This window comes from Dissoconium aciculare, assembly GCF_010015565.1.
Source record: "Dissoconium aciculare CBS 342.82 unplaced genomic scaffold K489scaffold_7, whole genome shotgun sequence".
In the NCBI taxonomy this organism is placed as follows: domain Eukaryota; kingdom Fungi; phylum Ascomycota; class Dothideomycetes; order Mycosphaerellales; family Dissoconiaceae; genus Dissoconium; species Dissoconium aciculare.
This window is the reverse complement of record NW_022984957.1, coordinates 644,269-668,323: the sequence shown is the minus strand read 5'-3', so window position 1 is coordinate 668,323 and position 24,055 is coordinate 644,269. Positions and strand designations below refer to the sequence as shown.

Genomic DNA, 24,055 nt, shown 5'->3' with positions numbered 1-24,055 from the left:
CTTCGAGCGCGCAGGCGCAAGACATCCGGGGGAGGGCGGCCTCAAGAAGTCGAGGGGGACGGCGCAGCAACTCTTGGTATTGCGCACGACTTTTGAAGTGATCCGGTGTGCTGTATCTGTGGAGGAGAAGGACTCTGGCGGCTTGGCCTCGACAGTGCGTGTGATGTTGCCAAGCTTCCCTCCATGTTCTACCTAGGTACAGAGTAATTATTACAGTATAGGTATGCATGCGATACGGTGTGTGTGTGCATCGGCATGCTGGGTATCCTATTCAGTATCGTATAATCCTTGTCAATGAGACTGCGACGATATGTCTCCCAACTGTTTCACGTCGATGAAGCCAACTCAACACATGCGTAACAATTTTCATGTGACAAGAGAGAAAGGCGGGTGGATGTATGTGCATCTTTCACGGTCCTCATGGCGGTTGCTACAAACTGCCGTCTGTGTGTTGTCAATGAACAGTGGGTGCCGTCGATGCCAAGTGGGAAAGATAGACGTCTGCCCAGCGATAAGAGATGTAACCTCGACTCCTTTGTGCACCACTTTGGCTTGGAAAGTTCTTGGGCCGAAGATTTGCTTCTTCTTCTTCTTCCGGTCGGAAGCATTGCCCCGCTTGTCCACCATCCGACCGAACTAGTACAGTATGACGGATGATCACAACAACCAGCAGAAGGACCACGCAATACTGAAATACAGTAGAACATGTATTGATTTTCAAAGACATGAATTGGAAATTGGTTAAGATCGCAGAGTGTCCCGCTCATTACAAGTATTTCCAACCTGGCGTGAGGGGCATCTTTCTCGATGTCTACTGCATTTTAGTGCATGTACTGGACGTCCTGTCTTGTCTCGGCGGTGAACAGTCGCTACTGGACATTGTACATGAAGATCTTAACTGTGTCAAGCTGCAAGTGAAGCAGCAGTACAATACTACCAGCATTCCTAGCAAGTACAATAATCAACCACCTCGCGTAGGTAGGAAGGAAAATAACTTTCCACGTGATTGTGAACATTCGATGTCAAGACCACGCCGGCGTTCGGGCCGACTCGAAGGCCTGGGCTTTCTAATGATGGGCTCGGCCTCGCTGTACTACGGCGAATGGCAGACCTTCAGCCTTGCGAAACAGAGTTTGACGAGCTACATTGTATGAATGATGATAAATCTGTTAATATGAATCATATCGAGACACGATGAGAAAGATACGTAGGATGCTGATAAGGACTGTGTGGTTCGTGCCGTCAGTAAGTATCGCGCGCTTCATTGTACCTCCACTAGTCGTGCTTCATAACGATGGAATTGCTACTCGGCGAAAGAGACTCCCAGAAAATGAAACTTGTTTGATGATCTGGAGCCACGGTCAGCTACGTCCCATCGATCACGTAGCTCTCGTGATTGTTGTTTTGCTCAGTCGGCTTTGCCATGTCGAGGGCCAGTCCTACTTGAACATGACAGGAATCAATGAGATAGGACGGGGCACTCTCCGACTGCTTCGTAGATCGGGCTACCTACTCTACTATCTCTGTTGTACTCGAGTTTGTCCAATTCGAACAACATAGCGCATTACACATCGAGATTACCACAATATAGTAGACAAATATCACGAGGCTCAAGAAAACCTGCAGGCAAGTGTTGTGTTGGTGATCGAAGCTGTGCACGCCAGCTTAGTCATCGGAGTGCCCCGTCCGACTCCACACGAAAGCTCAAACCCCAGGCCATTCATCGTACCACGCCGTGAGCCTCAGGTACAATGATGCCTGACAGACACGAGCGCTCAAGACCAGATCGTGAGTGGGAAGTTTAGGAGCATAGGTAATTAGGTATGTTAGATAGCCAGCAGATACTCCTGAGCACACTTCACTCCATCATAGTCCCAAGTAAAGACGCAATGAAGACCCTCCCAAACAACAGGAGTAGCCGCGCATGTGATGAACGAATACGGCGTTATAACGAGCGGGGGACTGTCCGTTGTCAAATCTAAGCGCTTTTTCAATCACCAGCACGTCTACATACATTACCCACCACATCAGTCGCGTCGGTTTACGAGATGGTTTTGAGTTCGCGATGAAAACAAAGCGAGTGTGCCGGTGCTAATGAGGGTGCCTCATCAGTAGTTGGGCAGACCCAAATTGTTACTTTCCTCTGCACTCAACACGTCCTGCAGTAAAAGTGGCGCAGTCGAATTCATTTGCTGATGTTGGGCTGATCATGCAACAATCTAGTCTAGACTTGCCCGACCTGTTAACAGTTGTTCCTTTTATACATAGTACATCGTACGATGCCCGCCGACCACGCAAAATTATTCGTGCCTGTATACAATTGGTAGTCATCAAAGGGAGTAGGCGAGTAGGCGCAATAACTCACGTCGGGTGCATAATCGTCGTGCTGAAGTGTCGCAACGGACCCCACATTTGTATTCTGGGACACATTGTTGCTCCGCTCTGTATTTCACGCGCCAATCACTTCGTCACCGGTCAACTCGGACGGCAGTCAAGCACGTGCGGCGGCTGTAAGATCTGAGGGACAATTCCATCATGGCGGGACTGCCGCTGCTGGAGTAGACGGCTTTCGAATCCACTACCAAATCCTCTACACTGTTACCATATTCTTAAGACCAAGTATGAGCACCACATCTTGAGCATCAATCTCCAGGTTGAACCAGACAGCTCCCGACACGCGCGAGTCACCATTGACGCTGGGTGCCGACCTTTCATGAAGCGCACCGCACAACCTGCGGGCAGGTTCATACAGTTGACGGCCATCGCATAAGCACCCAAGACATTGGAATGCCTCTTCGGGATCCGTGACCATCGCGACACCACCGGACATCAGGCAAGAGCCTGTCGCACCCAGCATGTCATACTACAATCAACCTCACTATGTGCCGCAACCGCCGCCGCCACCTCCACCACCTCCACCGCCAGCATCGCAATCGCCTCCCCAGCAAGAGCATGAACATTCTTCCGGTCAATATCAGCCGATGCCACAGTATGGGGGGCATACAGGTCAATACGTCCAGCCGCGTCAGACGTATTATCCAGCTCAGCCGCAGTACCAGCCGGTAGGAGGAGCGTCGGCGCAACAAATGCCGGCGACATATCAAGATAGCTACCAGACGCCTGGTGTCGCATCTTCGAGTGGATATGCTCCTACAACTTATCAATACAACCCTGCACAATACTCGCCAAATCCTTCACAGCAATACTCGCCAGTTCCCCCGCAACAATATTCTCCTCACTCACCTCAACCACACCAGCAGCCCGTTCAGGCGTACAATCCACAGGCGTATGCGAGCTTCAATCAGACCCCGAATCTCAGTTTACAGGCCACCACAAATCCAGGAAGATCTCATTTTGGCAGCGTGAGCGGACCTGTAGATCCCTGGGCCTTTGCTCCTTCGCCTGGTGGTTTATCCAGCTCAAGCTACAATGGCTCAAACAGCCTCTCGCCCAATATACCGTATGGTTCTCAGTACGGTTCACAGCCTCCAACGCCTCAACATAATCATCTTTTCCAAAGCAGTCCACAGGTTCCGCAGCATGCCAATCAGTACAGCTCAGCCACCGCCATGCCGGTTCCAGAAACTTATCAGCCACAGAATTCTGCCCCGAGTGCATCCGCAGGTCCAGACGGTCAGCTCGGACGTCAATGGGCTTCTTCTCCACCATACGGGGCCGTGGACCATCAGAATGCACCATCGCCATTATACCAAGTCTCCCCCTCCGGCTCCACACCTGGGCCTACTCCGCCCGCCCATGGACAACCTCATGTAACAAGCTTGGAAAGACATCCCACCAATCGACCTCTGCCGTCCCACCCTACAGAGCCCAGCTATTTCTCAGGCGGTCAGACGTACTCCTCAACCTACGATCATATGCGAAACAATTCTCTTGGACTGACTCAGGATGAACTGTTTGATGATGTTGAGGCCGCATTGCTAGGCACCGGCAGACCTTCAATAATTGCGGCGACCAATCAAAACGGGCACACGTTGCATAATGAAATTGACGACGGCCACATGTCTTCCGGCACTGTGCAACCGCGGGGCAGTGGACGACACGACAGCAGTGGCAGTGATGCTGAAGCTGCGCAAGGGTTGAGGATGCTACGGTTGGCTGAAGAAGAGGAGAAGCGGAGGCAGAGCAGCAGTGGTCAAACACCATTCAGCGGCTATGGTGTGAAGAATGATTCGCGACCAGGCGCACAGCAGAGCGCAGGGAGTGATAGTGACGACTATGTAAATCTGGATATGAGCTCTTTTGGGGGCGGATACGACGTTCAAATGACTTACGGGGGCGATCCCAGTCAGCTTGCAGCGCGCGGTCAGACTAATGGCAATACTCATGCTCAAGTACTGTCGAGTCAGCGCAGCTCCATCACAAGATCACGTCCCTCTCAATCTAGCCGGGAGGGCTATGATCAAAATTACGATTCTATGCATCCGTTCCCGCCATTCAACGCTCCTGCGCGTGTCGACGCTGGCGGTACTGGCGGTCTATCTGAGCCAACAGGTCGCCGACAATCTTTCGACGAAGGCGACGAGTACATGCTCATGGACAACAGCGGAACTGCGCTCCCAGAAAGGTTTCCCGACGAACCCCCTGATATCGAGTTTAAACCGGCCAGCTCCACATTTCGCCCTCTTCCAGCTCCTCCCTACCCACAGAACTCGACATCGTATTTGAGCGACACGATTTCCCCGACCAGCTCAGAATTCAAGAATCTCCCTCCAGTGCCTGGCACGCCATCATACCCTGACGCACCAGATTTATACACCGTCAATGCGCAAGGTCAAGTTGTCCCACGGTCATCCTCGCTCGGCGCCTACAGTCAAACACCACAAGTGGTTCAGCCATTGAGATCCAAGACTGCTGCTGAAGAGAGAAAGGCACGCCAGCAACAATTCCGAACGAATCCCTTCGCCTCCCTGGATTCTGCTGCAGTCTCTACTAGCATGTTGGTCGACTTGCCAGCCATCGGCAAGCGATTCCTACCTCATAAATTGACTCAACTCGACTTCGACGAGTGTCGAGAACCGTGGGCCCTGTCCTCTCTGCTCGAGTGGCTGTTACTGGTCACCAAGCCCGAGCAGAACACCGAGGTCAAAGAATCCGATGTAAAAGCAGCATTGGTAGCAATATTCACCAACAAAATCCCCACCATGAACATTATCGATGCGGAGAGCCTGAGCGAACAAGTTGTGTCTGATCTTTATGAAGCCACTACGCTCGTAGCTACTGAAGAATGGGTCAGGCTTCATCCAGGCCCCATTTCTGGTGTAATATTTCAACTCACACAGTCTGGTTGCTATTCAGGCAGGGGGCACGATGATGGCGCTCCAAACAGGCGATGTTATTCCTACCACTGTCAGAGAACGAACAAAAGGGTGAATCTGCTTGACTATGCTAGTCGCACATCGGAGAGTTGGGCAGAATTCTATGGTCTACAAAAGGAAGATCTCGAAAACCGAGATAAAAAGGAGATGGAAAAGCAAAACGTCTTGCACGAAATCGTCTGCACAGAAGAAGGGTATATGGAATCTCTTGACACCCTTCGAATACTATTCCGGGATCAGCTTGCCACCATTGAACCATCTGTCATCTCGCCCAAGCGGAAGGACAAGTTTCTCCGCGACGTCTTCGGTCGGGTCGATGCAGTCAAGCAGGCTAACGAAGAACATCTTCTGCCGCAGTTGAAGTACCGACAGCAGGAACAGGGACCATGGATTGTTGGTTTCAGTGATGTCTTCCGACAATGGATACGCAAGGCAAAGTCGGCGTACATTGATTACGCAACCGACTTCCCTCGTGCCGATCATTTCGTACGCCTGGAACTGGAACGCAATATGGAATTCCGTGCCTTCGTCGAAAAGGCACGAGGCGACAAGAGGTCTAACAGGCTTTCGCTAGACAGTTTCTTGAAGGCACCCATTGCCAGGTTACAACGTTATGCACTCCTGCTTGGAACCGTCCTCAAGACAATGAAGCAGGATAGCACCGAAAAGACAAATCTGCAAATCGCCCTTGACGAAGTAAAAGCAGTCACCCTCGAGTGCGATGGACGTGTCGCAGAGATGCAACGCAAGATTGACCTTTTAGACCTCAGTTCGAAATTGGTGATCCGTCCTCAGCTGAAGAATGATGTAGAGCTCAATCTCGACCATTTCGGCCGGGAGCTCATCTATCGGGGGGACCTTCAACGAATGGGAAGCACTCGGTTCTCTTGGCTAGATTGTCACGCCTTGCTCTTCGATCACTATCTTGTCATCTCAAAGATCATTGTGCCAGCAACAGACTCTTCGAGCCGAGGGAACAAATATGACGTTTCTCGCATGCCAATTCCGATGGATCTTCTTATACTAGATAGCGCCAACGAGCCTATTTACATCAAAAGCATAACTCACATCTCGGCTTCGTCCGGCCGAACAGCCGCTCCCGCTGAGCAAATGCTAGGAAGGACTCCGTCTAATCAGGCAGTAGCTCCAGGAAACCTCTCTCACGTCAACACGGGCTCGTCCGCGAACTCGATTCCTACCTTACAGAGCCTGAACGAGAAGGATACCGAACGTATCCTCTATCCTTTCAAAGTCAAGCATCTTGGCAAAGAGACATACACCCTGTTCGCTCCATCTGAGCAGGCGCGACGGGAGTGGTGCCTGAGCATAGTTGAAGCCAAGACTAAGCATGCCGCTGCTCTTCACGCGCAGCATGCGGAACCGTTCAGGCTGCGTGTCATGGCGGACTCAGCATTCGTTATGGATTCCTTTGGCGGTGCGGGTAAAGGCGTCACCATCACTGGAACGCCGGTTGACCGCGCGATCAAAGAGGTCGAGCACCGTTTTAGAGACACAGGCCGGCCTGGTCCAATCTGCCGAGCACGAGTAAATTGCGCAACGACATTCACAACTCCTCATCCAAGCAGGCAAATGGTCGCAGTGGGTACGGACTATGGTGTTTACATCAGCGAATTGGACAATCCTCGCGGCTGGGAGAGGGTAAGCAAAATTAACAATGCCCATCGCGAATTTAAGCTAATGTTGGACCTAGGCAATTCCTTTGACAAAGGTCACCCAGGTGACTGTACTCGAGGAGTTCAATTTATTCCTCTTGATCTCAGAGCGCTCGCTGATCGCCTATCATCTGGACGTCATTTGCCCTAACGACAGGAGTGGTCCAACCATGTCGACAAATTCAACCCGGCACGCGCCACAGAAGCTGTCCGGCAGCAGGGACGTGGGTTTCTTCGTCACCGGCAGGATGAAAGACCGCACTTTGGTCTTTTACAAGAAAAAGGAAGGTCTCAACTCTGTCTTCAAGGTGCTCGAGCCCGTCTACCACAAGTCGTCTGAAAAGAAGCGTGGTATATTCAAGCGAGGCACAACTGAGTTTTTCCGCGATTTCGACGAGTTCTACATACCTGCCGACAGCTCTGGCATCAATCTCTTCCACTCAAGTCTTGCTGTCAGCACTACCCGCGGCTTCGAAGTGCTCACACTGGACAAGAAGCAATCGTACAGTGTGCCAGAATTGCAAGCGGAGCACGTCCAGAACATCGCGGCTTCCATCAAGGACCAGAAGGCGCTGAGCATGCTCCGGCTTAGCGATCAGGAATTCCTCCTGTGTTACGAGCGCAACGCTGTCTACGTCAATAAACATGGCGACGTCTCCCGCTCCGTCATCATGGACTTTGTCGGCTCTAACGCCCAAGCTGCCGCTCTGTATGGTCCATACCTCGTGCTGTTCAATGACGACTTCGTCGAAGTACGCAACGCTCAGAACGGTCGCTTGAAACAGATAATCGCAGGACGCGAGGTCAAATGTCTTGACGACGGCACCTGCTGGCCTCCGGGCAGCGGCGGCGTCACCGCAGGCACTGGTTTGACAAACGGCATGGTCGGAGGTGTACCGGCCGTTGCACGCACCTTAAAGTTGGTCATGCAGCACCCTGAGATGGAGAGGACGCAGATCATCGTGGAACTGCTTCTGAACGAAAATATGAAGGACTGAGAGTGATGCGCTGAACTTGGACAACGACATCAGGGGGTGTTGGTCGTGAAACTTAAAGTCAATCACTGATCATGATGATAACGATGATGAAGATGGACGATTTCGTCCCTGAGAGGATCTTGATGTTGCCGCAATTTATGCTTTGACGTCTTGTTGATGATACCATTGGGACGGAAGGTTTGCGTGAGGGTATAGAAGCATCATACTATTGGATGACATGTGTTACTGCATGAAACAAACGATTCTCATTGGTTTTTGGAAACGGATAATCATGGAGATAGTGATGACCGACGCGCTGCAAGGTGGACGACAACAATCATCTCAGATGAACGTTGAACCTAGGCCAGGGCAGCCATTATGGGCTGACAGGGCCACTTCCTGATCCGCAGCTCCGACCACACATAGTCCTCCACGCTACGATCGCTTCATGGTTAACGTGACGGAGATCGCCCAACTCGGTGAATGACCAGCCATCGCGCTGAGATCCCTCCCTTCGTTCGAGCATGCGTTGCCCGGCAGCTCCATGATCCTGTTGAAGCAACAGAGAAGATCTCCACTCTTGGTTCGTTGACCTCAGCCCCAGCATGTCACGGGTGCGCGAGGGCCAAAAGCGAGTCGATTCAATGCCTTGAAACGCTATCAAATCTGCTCAGACGCAAAACCAGAGTAGGCTGCATATTGATGGGAGCATACGCGGGTATGATCATGTCTTGAGCTGCTTTGTACGATGCGGCGGTGCCAACTTCCGGAATACCCCGGCCATGTATGGGAGTTACCGAATCTTGCGGGTTCTTTGGCCAGGTTCGTTAGCAGAATGATCGCGGGACGGTATCGACATGTTTGCCATCGGCCACACGATGGTATGCATGTTCGGTTAGACTACCGTTAGTCAGCCATTCGATACACGTCAAGCCATCATGCCTGAAGCATTGACTGCGTCGTAGAGTACGGCTGCCGAATTTGCCGAGTCATTAGAACCAAGCTCCTAGTCAAAGTTGGGTTTCGGTATTCCTCCTGCCGCTGGGCCAAAGCAATTATCTCTAAGAGATGATGCTCGAGTATTGTTTGTCTAGTAGGAGCGCAAATGTAGAATTTGCGGTGTTCATTTCTTTCTCAGATCTTCAGAACCATCATTTCTGATGAATTTTTCGTATTCAGCTCCTTCCTCCATCTTCTTCGCGGTAGGATCGTCGTATGTTCCCTTTCCGGCATACAACATGGGCGCCTTTCCAGAGCCTTCGTTTTCCAGGCTGGTGGCGATGGGCGCGTTGCCTCGGAAGCGCTTGCGCATGTCGATTTGTCCTCGTTTGCATTCTCCGTAACCATGTCGAAGCTGTAGACAACGCGTCGGCAAAGTCTCGTCCAGAGGCGGCCGGAGGCAGTCTACAGGCTTGTTCCGATGAACCATGACACAATCGCTGTTCTGGAGACATTCGGCAAGCGCCGCTCCTATGCAATGTGAGTATTTCTTTGTAAGATCGATGATGATACATTGATTGACATACGGATATCTTTGCACGAAGAAGGCATGTCTGTTGACTTATTCCTGATCCCTACGTGATGATACAGTCAAGTCGATGGATAATTGATTGTTGCTGTTGAGCCCAGCACTGTCTCCGAACATGACATACTTTGTTGCCGCTGCAGCATCGCATGGTCAAAGCTCGAGTAGCCTTGGCGATGATGTTCAAGCTCCAAAGGTGTAGAAAGTCGCCTTCAACGCGCGAATCTGCTACATAGCTCGCCATATACCAATTCGATCTCATTCACTGGTCGCAATGGATCGCAGTCTTGAAGAGATTATCTCTGAGCGTCCCGTGAGTCAAATGCAGTCTACCAACTTCGCTCGTCATTGACCATGTCTAGGCCAGAGGCGGAGGAAACCCACGCGAGGCAAGGAGACCTGCTCCTTCACGAGCGCCTCGACGCGATGAGGGCCCGAGAGACGGTGTTCGAAAGGTGAGATCATTCCAGTTGTGTCTTCGTTCAACCTGAGATTTTGACAATCCGTCAGGTGCACAAAACTCCCTCCACATAAACGCATCGACCGCGGAACCCACGATGTTCCGCTGGCTCTCAATCTGCTGCTTTACCGCCAGCTTTGCGACCATCGCAACCCACTGACCTTCGGATTGGAATGAATAGTATCGCCGTGAGGAGCCACAAGAGCGAGAACGGTTTCCTGATGAACGTGCCAACATCGACTCGTAAGCCTGGATTCGAGCGCGAAACGAATGAACTGGCGGTTGACCAGGCACCATAGCGATTGGGTACATGACAGATACGAAGACGACCGCTACGGTATGCGCATTATTCCAATCCGCCGTGACTAGAGCTGACCGTTTGCAGACAATGCGCGCAGACGCCCTCGAGCAGAAGAGGAGCGATACGCTCCCCGCGGAGCGCCTGCTTCGTACGATACAATCCATGACAATATTTGTCGTCAGCCTTACTGATAAGGCGATTTAGCTCCGGAAGTAAAATCAGGGTCGACAATCTGCACTACGACCTAACCGAAGATGACCTCAGGGAATTGTTCGAACGCATTGGAGCGGTCGCCTCCGTCAGTCTGCTTTATGACCGCGCCGATCGATCGCAAGGAACAGCTTATGTTGTCTACCGTACCGCTGAGCACGCCCGCCAAGCAGTGCGTGATTTTGACGGCTGCAACGCAAATGGGCAACCTATTCGCCTGACCTTGATGCCAAATGGACCTGCTCCTGCACCCAAGGGTTCATTGTTCGATCGCATCCAGGCCCCACCACGCAGCCTCTTCAATCGGATTCAAGGGGGTCCAGAGAGACCTTCCGATAGCGGCGACCGGCGTAGGAGGAATCGCAGTGAGAGCCCGCGCCGCAGTGAACGGCTAGCGCCACCAGATGTCGATCGCTACGTTCCCGGTGGCCGTCGGTCACGATCTCCGATTACACGACGAGGTACGCCACGCGAGAACGGACGACGACCCGGTCAAAAGAGAGAGGAAGGAGGTGGTGGTCGAGGTGGCCGTGGCGGACGGCGACAGCGTACGGACGAGGGTGGTCACCAGATTGTCGGCGGTAGGCCTCGAAAGACCGCGGAGGAACTCGATGCTGAAATGGAAGACTACTGGGGCCAGAAAAACGGAGGTTCAGCCGACAGTGACGCCGCGGCGAACACAACATCTACCAAGAATGGCGGTGCCGTCAATACCAACAGTGGAGACGTAGATATGGACGAGATCCAATGATGCGACAAACCGCACCGGATGGGTCGGAGCGAACCATAGCGGAGATTTGTACAGACTTCATTACCATCCTGTCGATACATGCGGCCTGAGGTCTACTAGGCCTGGGCGCGATATGGCCGCATATCTTCGAGTCAGGAATAGCACGTACACTCCTCTCATCAAACATAAGAATACTCGCTCGTCCGTACTTTGCGCTGTGGACCAAACAAAGCCTGACATATCTTTCTATTCACGAATGGCATGATCTATTGAACGGACGAGGACATAGGTCGAAGACGCGGACCAAAATCCGCGGCATCGACTCTCACCACGGGACATAGCATGAAGAACTAGGATCTTGATATCAATGATACTGTCATTCAGATTGTCATATCTATCTCGGACGTCCCTCGTGGTTTCTCGGGGTGTGCACTACGTCGATGGCCTTCAATTGAGCTTTTCTGGGCAAGCGACAGCATCAGTGACGAACATGGTAGAAACCAGATTGGACTCCTCTCTCGAGACACCAAGATGAATACCTTGAGTTTGCCAAGCTCACGAACAGAAAGCATGGACTGCTGCGCAAGGAGTGTTCAGACTGGTTACCACGCGCGTATCACGGACGGGCTCCCCGCTGCCGATCAGGTACGCGGATCCCCGCGCCGTCAGCGATGCCAGATGCAAAGTAGATTCATCACGTCGTTCGCTTCTCTGGACAAGAAGTACAATTCATCTTCTTTGAACGCTTCATAGTCGCTATCGGTTCTCACTCGTCCATCACTGCAGTATAGTATCCGTTGACGGTCTCGATCAAGACGTCGGATCCTTCCGATTTGTCCTACCAGCTTATCCAGCGTTTACTTGAGTGACTGGCAATCGACCGAATGAGCCATTGAAATATTGGATTTTACTCGTATAGCTTTGCAGCACATATTCGAAATCATTGTAATACCCAGCCGGACAGCACACGATGACAGATCCACGCACCGGAAGCCGGTGGATCTTGGGAGACAAATTTGACCAGGTCTACCCTCACCTAGGTTCCATCGACAACCTCTGGACAAAAAAATGGAGGTTCCCGTGCGAGCGCAGTCTGTATCCCTTCCACGACGGCAGGTTTGAAGATTTCGCGCCCATATTTGAGACTTTGATGCGCAAAGGTATCCACGATGGATACAGCGTGGAGTACACCAAGGAGTTCTTACCCACATGCGAGACCCTGGTCGAGCAAGCAGACGCTGAAGCTGAAAGGGGAAATAAGGACGCTGCCATTGCGCTTTACCTCCGAGCTTGTGCCGTCTATCGCATTGCTCGATTTCCGTACATCAACTCGGACGTCAAGCGAGAAGCCTATGAAGCTCAGAAGCGGGCATATCTCAAAGCAGGAGCGTTGATGGACTGTCCGATCAAAGATGTCGAGATTCCCCATACCGCAGGTATCGAGCAGGATGAAGGCAAGACGGTCCCTCTCTACATTCGGCTGCCGAAATCTGCCTCAGCGACAGCGCCGTGCCCAGCGGTGATTCTGATGTGCGGCTTGGATGGGCACCGTCCAGACAACACTGTACGGAGTGACGGCTTCCTTGCCCGCGGCTGGGCGAGTGTCATTGTTGACATTCCGGGAACGGCAGACGCGCCAGCACAACGGCGTGATCCCAAAGGCGCGGATCGGATGTGGACGAGTATCCTAGACTGGATGGAGCAACAAGGGACTTTTGACATGAAGAAAGTCATGTGCTGGGGCTTGTCAGCAGGTGGCTACAACGCCATCCGAGCAGCGCATACCCATGCAGACAGGCTGGCCGGCGCTGTCGGCCAGGGCGCTGGCACCCATCACTTCTTCACCAAAGCCTGGCTCGACAAGGCGAAAGACCACGAGTATCCTTGGAACCCGATGGCAGCGATCACGGAGAAATTTGGTTACACAAGTGAGGAGGAGCTCTTTGAGAACGCTCAACGAGAGTTTTCCCTCATCGAGACTGGCATCGTTAACATGCCTTCTTGTCGGCTGTTGCTTGTTAACGGAACTCACGATGGATTGATGCCGATCGAGGACTCCATGCTGATGATGGAATATGGAAGTCCCAAGGAGGCCAGGTTCTTCACTGGACTTCTTCATATGGGTTACCCACCGGCCAACGGTTCGGTGTATCCTTGGATGGAGCAGGTCATGTCATCGGCACGGTGAGTTGATATCGGACAATTGAACGATGTATGCTCAGTCTAGATAAGCATTATACGTTTACAACCGGTGAAGCGTTATCGTGACATTTTCAAAGGATCGTCCAGGCGCGACACCCGCGTGTACATATACATGAAATCACATGCGACACATGTACTGTAGTTCTTGACAAGCGGTGATGTGTAAACACTGCAAGTACGGTGTCTTCGCCCTCGACTCTTGATTATAATTCACCAATAGCCTGACGATGCGCGCACCTCCAGGCCCGGCGGCAAAGCAAGACGGTGGCGCCGACTGGATTAACTGGGCTGAATGAATGGCGGAATGTGGCTTGTGCTTCGTTCCCGCAAAGAGTATATATGAGGCTAGACTAATTATTGGGCATATCGCATGGATGATTTAGGGGCTCACCCTCTCTCTCTCACGCCCGGAGGTCAGCCCCACAGCATCATTTCCGGACGTGAGGGAGAATCGCACCTGCCTCGGGACGTCCCACGTTGAACCGGTACGACGACAATTCACTCCACACCTGGACACGCTTTAAACACTGGTATTCCCCATACGGACGATCAATAACCTTGGAAAGCATTGTGGATTCACATGATGACAAGTTTCCACTCGCCTTTCGATCACGTACGTCGATGCGCATGTTCAACGCAGTCATGCATACTGGTGTGTCTAAGAATAAGAGCAAAAACCGCACCGGAGGCACTACTGGCACATCTCGTGTGTGTGTGTGTGTGTGTGTGATTTCAACACTACCTAGGTACATGAACACTAGCTAATGTAGGGACAAATCTGCTGCAAAGAACGTGTCCAGCACCCTCTCTCATTTTATACTTTTCGCCATGGCGCCCTTCCCAAAATTGACCAGATCATCGCCATCGGTAATTTTATTCACCGTCGAGCGATGCCTTGTTGTGTGCTGTTATGTTGGTGCTCATTTTTGTATCGAGAGGCATCACGAATGTTGCCGCACGCATACGGTGACAAACCTCAATCAAAGGCAACACAACGATTTGATGGCAGATCGTAGCCAATGTCCTTTAGACCTTACCAAGGAATCTCTTGTGTCCTTCCAGCCGTGCAGATCTGGGGAGGACAAGCCATGATTTGTTGGTAAATGCAGCGAATCAGATCAAGGAGAAGCCATCGCCTACCAGTCTAGGACGCATGGGCGTGTGGTGGGGCCCGTCGCAGAGCGCGTCGGAAGCACATTAGGCTCGCGCTCACACTGACTCGGCCCGGGCACAACAGCAGTGCGTCGTCTCGCTTGGATTCAACCAGCACAAAGTTATCAACACACATCTCACTAGTGAATGCAAGCAGTAATTAGAGGCGACGGACAGTGACGGAGCAAGGCAGCCGGGATGGAATCACTGCCGCAATCAAAGCATTCCAGGGCATCGCGCATACTCTGCACATGACGATTCGGCGGGATATCAAACCTCAGACACAGTAGCCGCCGCAACCGTACAGTCCTTGCAATGTTCGTCTAGCACTGTGAGAATGTTGGCGAGGAGCCCCATGATAGCCGTATCTTGATATGTTTGTACACGTCTTTTACTGTGTCGCTGGGAGCGCGCAAGGTGGTGACTTTTCACCAGGCGCGGCTGGCGGAGATGGAAAAATGGCCTGGCCATCCAGCCCTGGAGGGCTGTAGTGTACATTCCCTCAGGGGGGCTGGAATTGTTGGCTGTACGCGGCGTGCTGTACCTGAAATTGATTCATGGGTCATGGGCATGCGGTGGTGAGAATGACAAGTCGATTGATGACAATGTGATACAACCATAGCCCCTTCTCTGATTGCCGACACAGGAGTCGGTGAAGTGCAGCAGCCACAAGCCTCCGTTGTCGAGTATTGTGTCCAGAGGCCAGAAGGACAATACCAGTGGTCGATGGCCTGGTTATTGGGCCCCCATTGTGCGTGCACAAAATGTATGTACGAGAGGGACATCGCTGCATGTGCATACCGCGCATGCGAGGCCGTCTGGGATTCCTCCTTTGCTTGCTTGCTGGCTGGCTAGTAGGCTGGCTCGCTGGCTGGCTCGCTGGACTGCTTGCCTTTGCCCGCAGTGGAATTGCGCGGGAGTAGCCGCCCGTTACGTGCCCGCCGTCACCCTCGACCAACCAATCCGAGCCAGATGGCGCACTATCACAGCCGCGCTTTCAATCTCTCTCTCCCTTCGCTCTGCATGTGTTTCCCTCTTCGCATCGTCTTGCGCTGATCGCTGACCTCTGTCGTCGTTGTCGTCGTCGCCGCCTCTCCCTTTACTGTTGCTGTCTTACCATCTCGTGGTCATCGCAGGCCTCAGCTACAAGTATTCCGACGACCAAAAATATACAACAACTCAGGACGCTTCGCGGTCGCTCTCGACACGCCTCACCGAATACTGCGCGGCCATAAGCAGTTCCTGGTCCCTGGCGCGTCCTCACCATACCATCATAAGATCACCGACGACCGCGACGAGTTGGACACTTCTCATACAGCGTCACCTTCCATCACCCTCATTTACAACCGTATACCTCGACACAGCCTGGTGCTGTCGCCGCCTCCGGTCTATCTCACGCTCTCTACCACATTGAACCATACACCTCGCACGTCCTACCTCGCGCTTCGCAGCATATGCTGAAATCCGAATCGGCACTGCTGATACACAGTTTCCGTCTCTGTTTTGGACTCCAACCTCTGTATAAAACGGTCGTTATCGTACTCCCACTTGCGGATACCTGGTCGCGGTTCTGCTGCAGCCGATTCCTCCTGCACGACTCGCATAAAAGCTCAATAGCCTCCGGACATATCTTCACAAACAAAGTGGGCGGTCAAGTACAGCTCAACTCAGAACAGAATGGACAGATTCAGCAATAGGCCGTCCTTCAGTGTCAGCAACATCGCTGCAGATGCATTCTGGCTGGGCACTCTCGGAATTGCCATAGTGAGTAAATACTACGGCCTTGGAAGTTTGGATCGCGGCTGACAATGACAGATTGGTTGGGGTGTTTCACTCATTGGCTCTCTGATCGCCAAAACTTCGGGGGCAGATTTCCCAAATTTTGCCTGGTGGTCCTTGGCTTACCTCCTATTGTCTATCATTGGTGTCATCTATGTCGTTGGCAGTGATGCAGTCATCATGTACCGCACAGCTGCGTCCAGTGCCCTCAGTGCTGGCTTCGTCTTCGCGGCCTCCGCGATTGGCATCCTCGTCTACAGATCGGATGGTGGTCAGCAAGCAGCTGGAGCAGGCTTCATACTTCAAGCCATCGTCGCGGTATGTCTACCTCGAAACGTCAGTGAAATATAGCTAATCAGTCGCCGCAGTGTGTTTGGATGATCTATTTCGGTATCGAGCCTCCGAATGTCTCGCGCGAAATGAATGCATACGCCATGCACAAGGAGAGTGCCGTATCTGGTCGCAACAGCCGCGCTATGCGCCAATCATATCGACCAGACACAATGAACTCTCAGCAACCTCAGCAAATGTACAAGCCGTCGACGCTTGCAGGTTTTGAGACATCATCGCCCATCACCGCCTACCCCACTGGGCTGCAACCCGCTGGTTCAGTGCGCAGCACCGGCGGATTCCCGTCGCAGCCATCCCAAACCAATCTTCACATGCCGCCTCAGCAACAACAGATCCAGCAGCATGTCATGCAGTCTGATGCCAATAGCATTGCAGGAAACACAGCCGTGGCACAGGACACAACAGTGCCGCAACCGACTGAATACCCATACAAAGCCAAGGCAATTTATGGCTACAACGCCAACCCGAACGATGCCAACGAAATTTCTTTTGAGAAGCACGAGGAGCTCGAAATCAGCGACGTCTCCGGACGATGGTGGCAGGCCAGAAAGGCCAACGGAGAGACTGGCATTGCACCTTCAAACTATCTCATCCTGCTATGAGAGCGGCCCGGATATGCGGAGGATCCATTCTAAAAACCGCGGCTTTTTACCGCTTTTTCCTGTCAGAAATACGAGCGATATATTGGCATATATTACGCCATGTTTCGCACTCACTTGTCATCGCGTGATACTCGGCGTTGCTCTTTCCGTTGCGATTCCGCACAGTTGCGGACAAATCAGCCAGCAACATGGCTTCTGTTATCAAGCGATTTGAACCCGTATTATCGATCGGAGCATCACACACGGCTTGGACGCGATGCGCATTGGGATTCGGCGGCGCAGGCAGTTTCATCCACGGTATCTTGCTCCTTTGGGTCAACCGTGCATCATTCTTCCACAGTCTGGCTCACCTCCACGATCACCACCGGGGAAGAGCTCACAAACAGGAGGCGCTGAAATGTACGGAAGAGGTGCGGAATATCATTCCTTTCCTTCTGACTATTGGGGGCGCAGAAAATGTTGTTTACGATCACGAGGGCTGGCTTTTCCTACCGTTTCTCTCTATCTCCCCCTCTCTATTCCGTTTCATTCTCTTTGCTTTTCTAGCCTTTCTCGAGACTTGTACTTGATATCTACCCGCTGTCTGTTCCCATTCCGTCTCTGGCTTGTACTGCTCTTTATTCCCTGACTCTCTCGCGCGAGCATTTAGCGAGTTTAGAAAAGCAGCAAATGTTTAGCCCTGGAGTTCTTTTAGTTCACGCTCTTCCATCCGAGTCTGCTTCGAAACCGTGCCGTCACCCCCGTTGGTTGGCTAAATGTCGTTCACGATAGCCGTAGCACGCTCCTTCTACAGGTGAGAGCATACACTACACACTTTTGAGACCATTCCGTCACCGGCACATACATGGAAAGCGCTCATTTCAATATTCATCTGCATCCTGGGTTCCTCCAACAACATGTCCTTTGACCAATAGGTTTCCTGGAGGGACAGATTATTCGCACTGATCATAGGTACCACGTGCAATGATGAGTCGAGCGAGTATGCGGGCGGACTTGCGCAACGGGATCAAATCGACCTGAGCCATGATCGTCCGGCTGTCTCTGCAATTAAGCAAATGGCTTTCTCGTCCCCTCAGCGGTGGTGCGACAATGTGTGCTAGGGTCAATGTCGTGAACTGCTAGGGTTTGGGTTCACACGCGCGACTTGGGGAGAAGCCCGCAGGTTGTGAACCTCTGGACTGTGCTTCATTCACGACCGACTCAACCCGTTTGCGTCGACGTCCTGCTGGCGAATGCCGGAAACAACGATGCTCGTAGCTTGCGACATCAAATTCGGTACAGCGATGATATGTCGACTGCGATGGCAAAATGTGGTCGTAGTCCGGTCACTATGACGTTTGGATGACCATGTTGAGCAGAGTGATGACTCGCTCATAAGCTCGACAATGATATGTCTCTCTGTTATCGTCGACATTTAAGACCAACCTTGAAATCAACAGAATCATTCCTCCCAGAACACTCGACAAAGCCAGTCTGAATCAGATACTCTTTCCATAGCCCACCTGCATTACCTCGAAGATGGCAGGCCTCATCAACGCTGTGAGGACGACGTTCTCAGAGAACTTGGGTGGTGTTGCACAAGCTCTAGCACCAGCAGCGACCAGATTTGCAATTGCAGACGTTCCAGATCAGACCGGAAAGGTTGCTGTTGTCACAGGTGGCAGTCAAGGTATTGGGTATGGTGTCACTCATACCCTACTCAACAAGAATATCGCCAAAATCTTCATCCTATCCGGTTCCAAGGATGTCGTCGACAAGGCCTTAGATGCTGTACGCGAAGAACTCGGCGAAGATGCAGCCAAGCGTACCCAATGGGTGCAATGTGACCTCGGTGACTGGAAGCGCACGACTGAAGCCGCCAAGGAGATCGCAGCAGCCACGGATCGCCTTGACATCCTGGTCAACAACGCTGGCCGCGGCATCATGACCTTCGAATTGACCGATGACGGCCTTGATCGCCACATGGCCGTCAACCACATGGGCCACGTCGTTCTCACTGCACATCTCCTACCATTACTGAAGAAAACCGCCGAGCAAGGCCACACCGTCCGCATCACCAACCAGGCATCCAACCTCCACACCAACAGCCCCTTCGAGACCAAATTCGCCAACGTCGAAGAGCTGAACAAGGACTATGGACCCAACGCCCAGTACGGCCGATCCAAGCTCGCCGCCATCCTCTACAGCCGCTTCCTCGCCCGCCACCTCACGGCCGTCCAACCGCGCATCCTGGTCAACGCCACTCACCCGGGCATCGTCGAGACCAAACAGACCCGCGAAGACATCCACGAGGCCTTCCCGCTGGCCGGATACGCGATGAGCGTCGGCATGCAGCCGTTCCGGAAAAGCCAGTTCGACGGTGCGCTGTCGACGCTCTACGCCGCCACCAAGGCGGAGAATTCGGGCGAATATATCTGCCCGCCGGCGGCGGTTGAGGCTGGTAGTCAGCAGTCTCAGGACGAGGAGCTCCAGGAGCAGTTGATGAGGTTGACCGCTCAGCTGATCAAGGAGAAGATTGGTCAGGATCTGCCCTCTGAGCTTCAAGCCAAATGAGGTAGAAGGTTCCCTCAAGCGCAACGTACGATCGGACTGTATTATAGTGATGAGATATGATAGAATTTGCATTGTGATCGAAAAATAAATCGCTCATTAGTTTGAGAAAATATCGTCTGCCCTCTCCTCAGCATGCACGATGACTTTACGCCTCCGTGCAGGTTAAATGCGACATGGACTATATGAGCTTAGACTTTTAAACCCAAGGCCCAGCTTCGATGGTGATACAGTATGATGTGGGACAAATGCATGAGTCTATAACAAGGTCGACATGTCACCAAGACTTTTCGGTTTTGACAAATTCTACGATCCCAGACGAGGTTTGATTTATTCATCAGATCAGCAGCAACAGGATTGCCGATGGTGTCGACAGTGCCAAGTCTCCTAGATCCACACGATTAGCACCAGAGTCGCTCCTCGTACGCCTTGGGAGCAAGCATACCGAAGACCAAGTTGGAAGACCCGATCAAATTTTGTCGTCACTACGATGTGCCCATCGATCGCCTGTGATCAGTGGTTGTTCCGTGCATGTTGACTACCGACATCACGACGACTGCTCTTCCCCACCGACGACGAGGAGGGCTCCGGAGAGCGCTCGCGTTTGAGCCCATTGGACCGCGGCAGCGAGGTAGGTAACGGCGGCGGCACACTTGCTCTACCTGCAGTCGGTGTGCCGAACCGGAACGTCTGGGCGCTCTCCTGTTGCACCCTATTCAGCTTCGCGATGCGCTCGGCGATGCGAGCCGCCTCCTCCTCCAATTCCCGCTGTTCTAGGAAGGGCTGGAGGAGCGCTTTACGGGTGGCGACGTCGTGGTAATTGGTCAATTCCAGCCAGGCGGAGAGGTCATCATAATACGAATCTGTGAGGTCAGTAGGGTGGGTGGGTCCGGTGGTGGTACGCTCGTCTCGTGGCGGAACCTCGATGGACCTCGACGGTGTTGCGTTGGCCGAGCTGGAGCTACCACCCAGGAGGTCTTCTAGAGTCTTGCCTGCGTATGCCTGCCGGTTGATAGGCGTATGTGTGCTGGAAGATTCGCGACCAGCCTCCGCTGCGGCCAGTGCCTCGCCCTCTGCTATCAATGCTGCCACGTTATCCCGCTCTTCGTCCTGTGAGGCCGGGAGGAAGCGTTTCTCTCTGAAACTGCCCTCTACTCTGCTGTACTCGGGCAATTTTTGGATCGGCGCTGTGGTCGTTGTTCGTGCTGCAGAACCTGTCGTTGCCAACGCCGATGGTGTAGCTGCTCGTGAGGAGGATTTGATCGGCGTGCTTTGGCGTTTGGCGATGAGCTTGGCTCTTAGTTCCTGAGCTCGCAACTGGTTGCTCGTTACAGGTGCGATGGGTGCAGGTGCGGCGACATTTGTCGTGTCGTTCCCACTGGCTGTTCCGATGGAGCTGGCTTCGTTGCCGTAAAAATCGTCGTCTAGAAGGTCGTCATCCTCTGCTGGAGAATTACCACTGTCGGTTTGGCCGGCCATGCTGTCAAACCACCGCATTGCTCTCCGGGTGATGACGCACCGAAGCTCTACTAGCGTGGACAATCTAGTCGATCAACGTAAATACTGTCGTCTTTTCGGGGAATCACGCCCTTCGTATGAACCAGCAATAATAATAATAACCCTTCATACATTTATTCAAAGCATGCAGGTGGGAAAGCCAATGCCTGGAAGACGCGTTTCAGCTCGGGCCCACGGAAGGGTCCGAGAGTGATCGTCGTCATTTGCCTCGCGACGGTCGACGCGGGTTTCTTCGAGAAGTACGCCATACATGTAGGTCCACTCTCGAGAATGAGATTCACAGAGATCGGAGAACCATCAAACGGAAGTCGATATCGTTAGGACCTCAGAGATGAGAGACGAACTTTTTTAGGCGCCGTAGGCAATCAAATGTTTCTCTACCTAGGTTTCAGTCCGGCAATGTGCTATCGTTATCGGAGAGGATTCACGTGCACACGAGCAGCTTCGGCTGGTAGGATCATCGTCACAGCTTCCGCCACCAGACTCAAGCTGGGGGAAATCGGTGCGAGCATTTCGGTCAACGAGCAGAAAACGGTCGTCTGATTCCTGCCTGACCGCCGCTCGTCGCCTCTCCAATGCCACCAGGGCAATGACCAGGTGACGAGGTTTCGGCAAGCTGGAGTCACCGAAAGCCGCTGACGATGACCGTGGCGCTCCTCATACGGGGATCGCGGTCAAGCAATTGCGGTGAGCATCGGCAATGTTCAAATCGAAGATACGGTGGTGTAGAACGACTATCGGAGAGTCTGGACAAGTAGCCGAGATCTATGTACATAGTCCGAGATGACATAAATGAGCATTCGCACGTGGACACCGGCCGGTGCGTTCGACATCGAGTTGGGCTAATGGGTCATGGCCCTATCGATCGTAGATCAGGAGAGCATGAGCATGGGCATGGGCATGGGCATGGGCATAGGTATCTGGATATACCTGCTCTACTCGGTCGACCTAGAAGAAGTTTCGCGTACGCGTCCACACCCACCTGGGCACCTTACCGTACCACCGGACTGTAGCTTTATACTGTAGAGCATCTTCCCTCATTTTAGTCGATACAGTACCAAAGTTTGGAAAGGGAACGTCCAACAGCCGTGCCTGTCCGGTGTCGTCGAGCGGTGTCCAGGCGTTCATGCTGCTGTCTTCACATGCAGCTGCTGGCCGTTTCTCCATTATCATGCGCAGGTCCTGCAGGTGACAGATCCTACCTGAGTACCGACCTAGGTACTGCATGGTCATTTTCATTATTATCTTCCTCGTGCTTATCATGAAGAGCTCTATCGCCGGCCTGGTAGAATGGGTGCCGGAAACGAAAAAAGAGCACGTGGTGCGCTCCCCGACTACAATCTACGCCCATTGCTGAGAAACAATTACAGAAAATACCATATTGTACAGTATATGACCAATGATGATGTGGACGTGGATTGTGGAGATCCATCCTCCACGCCAAGTATAATAAAATGCTTGTTATCCAAGATTGGCTCATGATTAAAGCGTAGGTGGCCGTGCCGCACTGTGCCCCCCCGGCCGCCGGTCTTCTCTCTCACTGCCCAGTCGGTGATGAGCCATCTCTTGACTGCCTTCCTAGTAGGGACTCCACATCACACACAACACACAAGTTGACAAATCTTCATCGTCCGTCGCAATGGCCCTCTCTAGACTCTGAAAGCCGGATGTCGGGCGAATCGCAGAGACAGTTGTCTTTCTACCATCGTCATCTGAACCATCGACATGTGCTAAACTCCATCCAGGGCATCGGCCAGAACGGCCGTCGCAAATGGCTCATCTCGTGGAATTTTTAGCGGGACATCCCATGTGTCGGAGTACTGTGTTATGTATGTACCGCACCACATTTCTTTGAGGGTTTGCTCGGGCCACAACCGAGCCAAGGATGCTTGCTCTCATCGGGGATAGCCCTCATTTTCGCCTGTGCCGCTCAGCGACGGGTTACATACAGGACCATGAAATGCGAAAGCATATTCCCATCCAGGCGACTCGAGAGCGAGCTCGGCTGTCGTGAGCCTGTGACAGACTCATCACTGGTCAGCGTGGCTGTGAGCTGAGCCGTGCAGGAGAGTCCTTCGTTCGGGGCGACTAACGTACGCAGGAGCGGAGCCCTCGCGCTCTCTGTCCTTGCTCCCCCACAAGGAAGGATTGCGACTACTGAACACGAGATTTCGGTTGGTGAATCCCCAAGGGACCTCATCCTTGGAAGAAAATAAATGCCTCACCAAAACTGAAAATCGCGCAGTGGGCAGGCTTGCCCGAACCCAGGCTGGTGGCGCAGAATCCGCTGCTGATCTGTGTTTCCTCTCAGAGCAAAGATCACTGCGACCACTTCCCGGCGATGATCTCGCTCTTTCCCATTGGTGGCCGTCCACGACACTCGGCCACCACACCTCGCTTTTGCCATCTTTGCACGCGACCTGCGACATGAGATTCGCTTCCCAAGCCCCCACTGCCGTGCTTCTACTTCTCGATTGAGGAAATATCCCGTGCGAATCTCCCATCTAGTCGCCGTTGAGGTCTTCCACGCAGCACTGGAAGCATTCATGTCCGAGATTGACGTGCCGTCCGCACGTGGCGGCAGCTGCTTCGTTGCATTAGCAACACATGGCTGATCATGGCCGCGCGGGCGAACTTATTCCTGACTTTAAGGCGCCGCAAATAGTAATTTTTGAGGCACGGTCGGTGA

The 24,055-nt window shown here is 52.7% G+C and overlaps 9 protein-coding genes across 9 annotated transcripts; 6 read left to right on the top strand and 3 right to left on the bottom strand.

The window, feature by feature from the left end:
- Positions 1-3,569: 3,569 nt before the first annotated feature.
- On the top strand, positions 3,570-8,007 carry K489DRAFT_321180 (uncharacterized protein; the record flags this gene model as incomplete). Its single annotated transcript, XM_033601522.1, has 2 exons — positions 3,570-6,995; positions 7,048-8,007. The coding sequence occupies 2 exons, from the start codon at positions 3,570-3,572 to the stop codon at positions 8,005-8,007; spliced, it is 4,386 nt and encodes a 1,461-aa protein (XP_033459177.1).
- Positions 8,008-9,109: 1,102 nt separating this feature from the next.
- K489DRAFT_389093 (uncharacterized protein) lies at positions 9,110-9,537 on the bottom strand (the record flags this gene model as incomplete). The annotated part of the gene is made up of 2 exons (XM_033606475.1): positions 9,110-9,456; positions 9,513-9,537. The coding sequence occupies 2 exons, from the start codon at positions 9,535-9,537 to the stop codon at positions 9,110-9,112; spliced, it is 372 nt and encodes a 123-aa protein (XP_033459176.1).
- A 248-nt stretch (positions 9,538-9,785) lies between these two features.
- Positions 9,786-11,233, top strand: K489DRAFT_432004 (RNA-binding domain-containing protein; the record flags this gene model as incomplete). The annotated part of the gene is made up of 6 exons (XM_033608468.1): positions 9,786-9,824; positions 9,874-9,966; positions 10,153-10,214; positions 10,271-10,308; positions 10,357-10,420; positions 10,477-11,233. 6 exons carry the CDS (start codon positions 9,786-9,788, stop codon positions 11,231-11,233), a joined length of 1,053 nt encoding a protein of 350 aa, XP_033459175.1.
- Positions 11,234-12,182: 949 nt separating this feature from the next.
- Positions 12,183-13,400, top strand: K489DRAFT_389091 (alpha/beta-hydrolase; the record flags this gene model as incomplete). The annotated part of the gene is made up of 1 exon (XM_033606474.1): positions 12,183-13,400. The coding sequence occupies one exon, from the start codon at positions 12,183-12,185 to the stop codon at positions 13,398-13,400; it is 1,218 nt and encodes a 405-aa protein (XP_033459174.1).
- A 2,843-nt stretch (positions 13,401-16,243) lies between these two features.
- On the top strand, positions 16,244-17,298 carry K489DRAFT_320207 (putative high osmolarity signaling protein Sho1; the record flags this gene model as incomplete). Its single annotated transcript, XM_033601443.1, has 3 exons — positions 16,244-16,330; positions 16,382-16,663; positions 16,714-17,298. 3 exons carry the CDS (start codon positions 16,244-16,246, stop codon positions 17,296-17,298), a joined length of 954 nt encoding a protein of 317 aa, XP_033459173.1.
- Positions 17,299-17,392: 94 nt separating this feature from the next.
- On the top strand, positions 17,393-17,964 carry K489DRAFT_233710 (uncharacterized protein). The gene has a single exon (XM_033599831.1). The coding sequence runs from the start codon at positions 17,487-17,489 to the stop codon at positions 17,865-17,867; it is 381 nt and encodes a 126-aa protein (XP_033459172.1). The 5' UTR covers positions 17,393-17,486; the 3' UTR covers positions 17,868-17,964.
- A 535-nt stretch (positions 17,965-18,499) lies between these two features.
- On the top strand, positions 18,500-19,976 carry K489DRAFT_380878 (NAD(P)-binding protein). Its single transcript, XM_033604975.1, has one exon. The coding sequence runs from the start codon at positions 18,817-18,819 to the stop codon at positions 19,849-19,851; it is 1,035 nt and encodes a 344-aa protein (XP_033459171.1). The 5' UTR covers positions 18,500-18,816; the 3' UTR covers positions 19,852-19,976.
- On the bottom strand, positions 19,907-21,674 carry K489DRAFT_380877 (uncharacterized protein). Its single transcript, XM_033604974.1, has 2 exons — positions 20,294-21,674; positions 19,907-20,235 (listed from the first exon to the last, which is right to left on the bottom strand). Exon 1 carries the CDS (start codon positions 21,325-21,327, stop codon positions 20,362-20,364), a length of 966 nt encoding a protein of 321 aa, XP_033459170.1. The 5' UTR covers positions 21,328-21,674; the 3' UTR covers positions 19,907-20,235; positions 20,294-20,361.
- A 1,418-nt stretch (positions 21,675-23,092) lies between these two features.
- K489DRAFT_233678 (uncharacterized protein) lies at positions 23,093-24,037 on the bottom strand. Its single transcript, XM_033599830.1, has 2 exons — positions 23,204-24,037; positions 23,093-23,146 (listed from the first exon to the last, which is right to left on the bottom strand). The coding sequence occupies exon 1, from the start codon at positions 23,868-23,870 to the stop codon at positions 23,397-23,399; it is 474 nt and encodes a 157-aa protein (XP_033459169.1). The 5' UTR covers positions 23,871-24,037; the 3' UTR covers positions 23,093-23,146; positions 23,204-23,396.
- Positions 24,038-24,055: the final 18 nt, after the last annotated feature.